This window comes from Melanostigma gelatinosum, assembly GCF_949748355.1.
Source record: "Melanostigma gelatinosum genome assembly, chromosome: 6".
Classification (NCBI taxonomy): domain Eukaryota; kingdom Metazoa; phylum Chordata; class Actinopteri; order Perciformes; family Zoarcidae; genus Melanostigma; species Melanostigma gelatinosum.
This window is the reverse complement of record NC_136639.1, coordinates 9,799,761-9,802,542: the sequence shown is the minus strand read 5'-3', so window position 1 is coordinate 9,802,542 and position 2,782 is coordinate 9,799,761. Positions and strand designations below refer to the sequence as shown.

At 45.2% G+C, this 2,782-nt stretch overlaps 1 protein-coding gene across 1 annotated transcript; it reads right to left on the bottom strand.

Moving 5' to 3' along the window:
- Positions 1-824: 824 nt before the first annotated feature.
- npy8br (neuropeptide Y receptor Y8b) lies at positions 825-2,149 on the bottom strand. Its single transcript, XM_079270669.1, has one exon. The coding sequence runs from the start codon at positions 2,097-2,099 to the stop codon at positions 996-998; it is 1,104 nt and encodes a 367-aa protein (XP_079126795.1). The 5' UTR covers positions 2,100-2,149; the 3' UTR covers positions 825-995.
- Positions 2,150-2,782: the final 633 nt, after the last annotated feature.

Below are 2,782 nucleotides of genomic sequence, written 5' to 3'. Positions count from 1 at the left end.
CATCGTTTACAGGCCATACATGTATTTAGCAATGTTATATACAGCGGAAGAACCCCGCTCTGACAAAGTCCTTTACTGCCTCTTTTATTTTGTTTCATGGCACTTGATATATGGTTGTTGAGTGGCACATTTTATGAGAGAAAAACATCCCAGGCTCACGATACACTAGAGCACAGACCTTGGCGGATAGCATGGAATGTTTATGACTCCAGCCAAGGTTCTCTGTAAAATATCATTTCATCGTTTGTGGTGATTTTAGGTAATAATAAATGCATTAAGATGACGCTAGTAAATCGTCTCAGTGAACGCCTTGAGACACACATTTAATGCGCTAATGTTCTCTCTTTCAGTTTTGTCATAAGTGATAATCATGAACACGTCACAGTTTACTAAATAGTTTCATCAACACTGATAATATAAAACAGCAACAATTGAAAAGAAGGTTTTGCAGTGCCCCAACCCTATTGTCCTTATAATTCTCAGAATTGTCCTTCCATTGCTCACATTTAAAGCAGGTAAAAGTGTGAAAAGCGAAGCTGAAACAGCTGATATTCATTGAAACGTGACAATCTGAGTAGATATCAGTGCTTAAGAAATAAAAACATGACAGATGTATGCCAAATGAAATGCAGTCTCTTCATGCGTATGTGCCCACAGCATGAACTATACAGACTACAGTTGCAAAGGTGCTCATCTAACGTGCCTTCAGTCGCCCTACAATACTTAAACGTGTCCAACCTTTGCACCATTACATTGTTGTTATCCATTTCCTCTTACATGTGAGCTCATACTGCTCAGGGGGGAGGGCATGGTGCCATGCTGGTTAAGTGTCTTCGGTCATCTCTCTATGGACTGCTGTTGTAAGGTTTACAACTTCGTAAATGTCAATCTTTCTTTTGGATGCAACGAAGCAAGAAAAGCGCCAAAGGATGACACACTGAGGGCTGAAGAGGCCCAAGTAGTCTCTTTGTCTTTCACCGAAAAAAAGCTTGGATCTAGGTATTGTTGCTGATAGATCCATTGCTCAAGATAGACCCCTTGGTGACCTCTGTGCTGACAGTGGAGAGCGGGACGCTCTCGTACCGCTCGGTCACCCCCCAGCAGCGACAGCGCAACAGGGTGGACTTGAGCTGTTTCTGGAAGTTGCTGTTGAGGAAACCATAGATGATGGGGTTGACGCAGGTGGAGGCCATGGCCGTGAGGTGGCAGAATGAGAAGATGACGTCGTGGCCACAGGTAGGGATGGCCTCGTGGTTCCAGTCAAACACTGTGTTGAAGACATTGAGAGGGAGCCAGGAGAGGGCGAATGCCACCACTATGGAGATTAACATGGCGTTGATCCTCGCGGCGCCTTTGTTTTTCTTCTGAGTGGTGTTCCTGCCGCGCTCCACCATGTCCTTCCTCCGCCTGAGGCGCAGGTAGATGTGCAGGTAGCAGAGCATGATGAGGGCGAGAGGAAGGAAGTACTGGAAGACGAGCAGGAAGGTGGTGTAAGCTCGTCGTTCTTGAACCGATGGCCACCGCTCCATACAAAAGAGGTGGTCATTGAGTGGGAAGGGCATGCTGAGGTTCTGGAAGGGCAAGGTGAGCACGCTGTACGAGAGGAAAGGCACCGAGATTAGGCAGGCCACGATCCAGGTGACAACCACGGCCAAGTAAGCCTGGCCCACCATGGGCTTCCATCCAGTCGGGTGGACAATGAGCTGGTAGCGCTCCATGGCGATGAGGACGAGGGAGAAGATGGAGACAGTGACTGATATACACTGGATGAAGGGCGTGAGCTTGCAGAGGACTTCTCCTAGGATCCAGCGGTCCATCAGTGTGTAGATTATAGTGACCGGCAGGCATACGATGCACATGAGGATGTCAGAACAGGACAGGTTGGCGATGAAGATGTTGGTGACGTTGCGCATCTCCTTGTGCCGTGTGATGACAAACACCAGGCAAGAGTTCCCGATGAGACCCACTGCCATAACTGTACTGTACGCAATGATGAGAAAGGTGGTGCCACTGACAGAGAGCGAGCAGTCCTCGGTGAAATCCCACGGTATCTCTTTCCACAAGGCGTGGTTGTGATTGGTGCTGTGCTGCTGCTCCATGGTGGTTTTTCCTGGGCTCGCTTCAAAGGCCAGGGACTAATTATACTAATTTGATGGGTTACACCTGGTGTAATTACTTCATGAATAACATTTGCATTCTCTTACAGCTTTGCCTCACTCTTAATCTTTGGCGTTCTTAACAACAGTCTTCATTTGCTGCCTGAAAAAAAAAGAGAGAAAATGAAATGACTAACCAAAGTTAATTTAAATATATGAACTCTTGATACATTAAGAGGTTTTTTTATCACTGAAATATAATGTAGTTCCAACAAAAATGCAGCATGAAAAGAAATGAACCCTAACTTGGTTCTTTTAAAATAATACATGTGGCAGAAACAGGACGGGTTTTATAATCACAGTGCACAAAAGAGTCTTTTTGGTGTGTTTAGTGGTGCAGTTGAACCTTTATAGTAGATTCAGTATAACAAAAATAGAGATATATGAAGGAAATAATTAACATTGGTATGGAGATATCATGAGGCTGATTTACTATCTCCTCAAGGACTGGCTACAAGAAGAAATGATGCGCTAATGGCAGAAAACAGCACAGATCGAGACTCCGTGGCATCGCTATAATAGCTTTGATGATTTCAATTTCCATCACAATAACGTGATGATGACTGCTCCTTCAGAGACAATCACTCCCTCTCACTGTTTTCTCCCCTTTTGTCAGCGGGAATTTA

What these genes read in the sequence shown, in the direction of transcription:
- npy8br (XM_079270669.1), bottom strand. Translation starts at nt 2,099, where the DNA reads ATGGAGCAGCAGCACAGCACCAATCACAACCACGCCTTGTGGAAAGAG.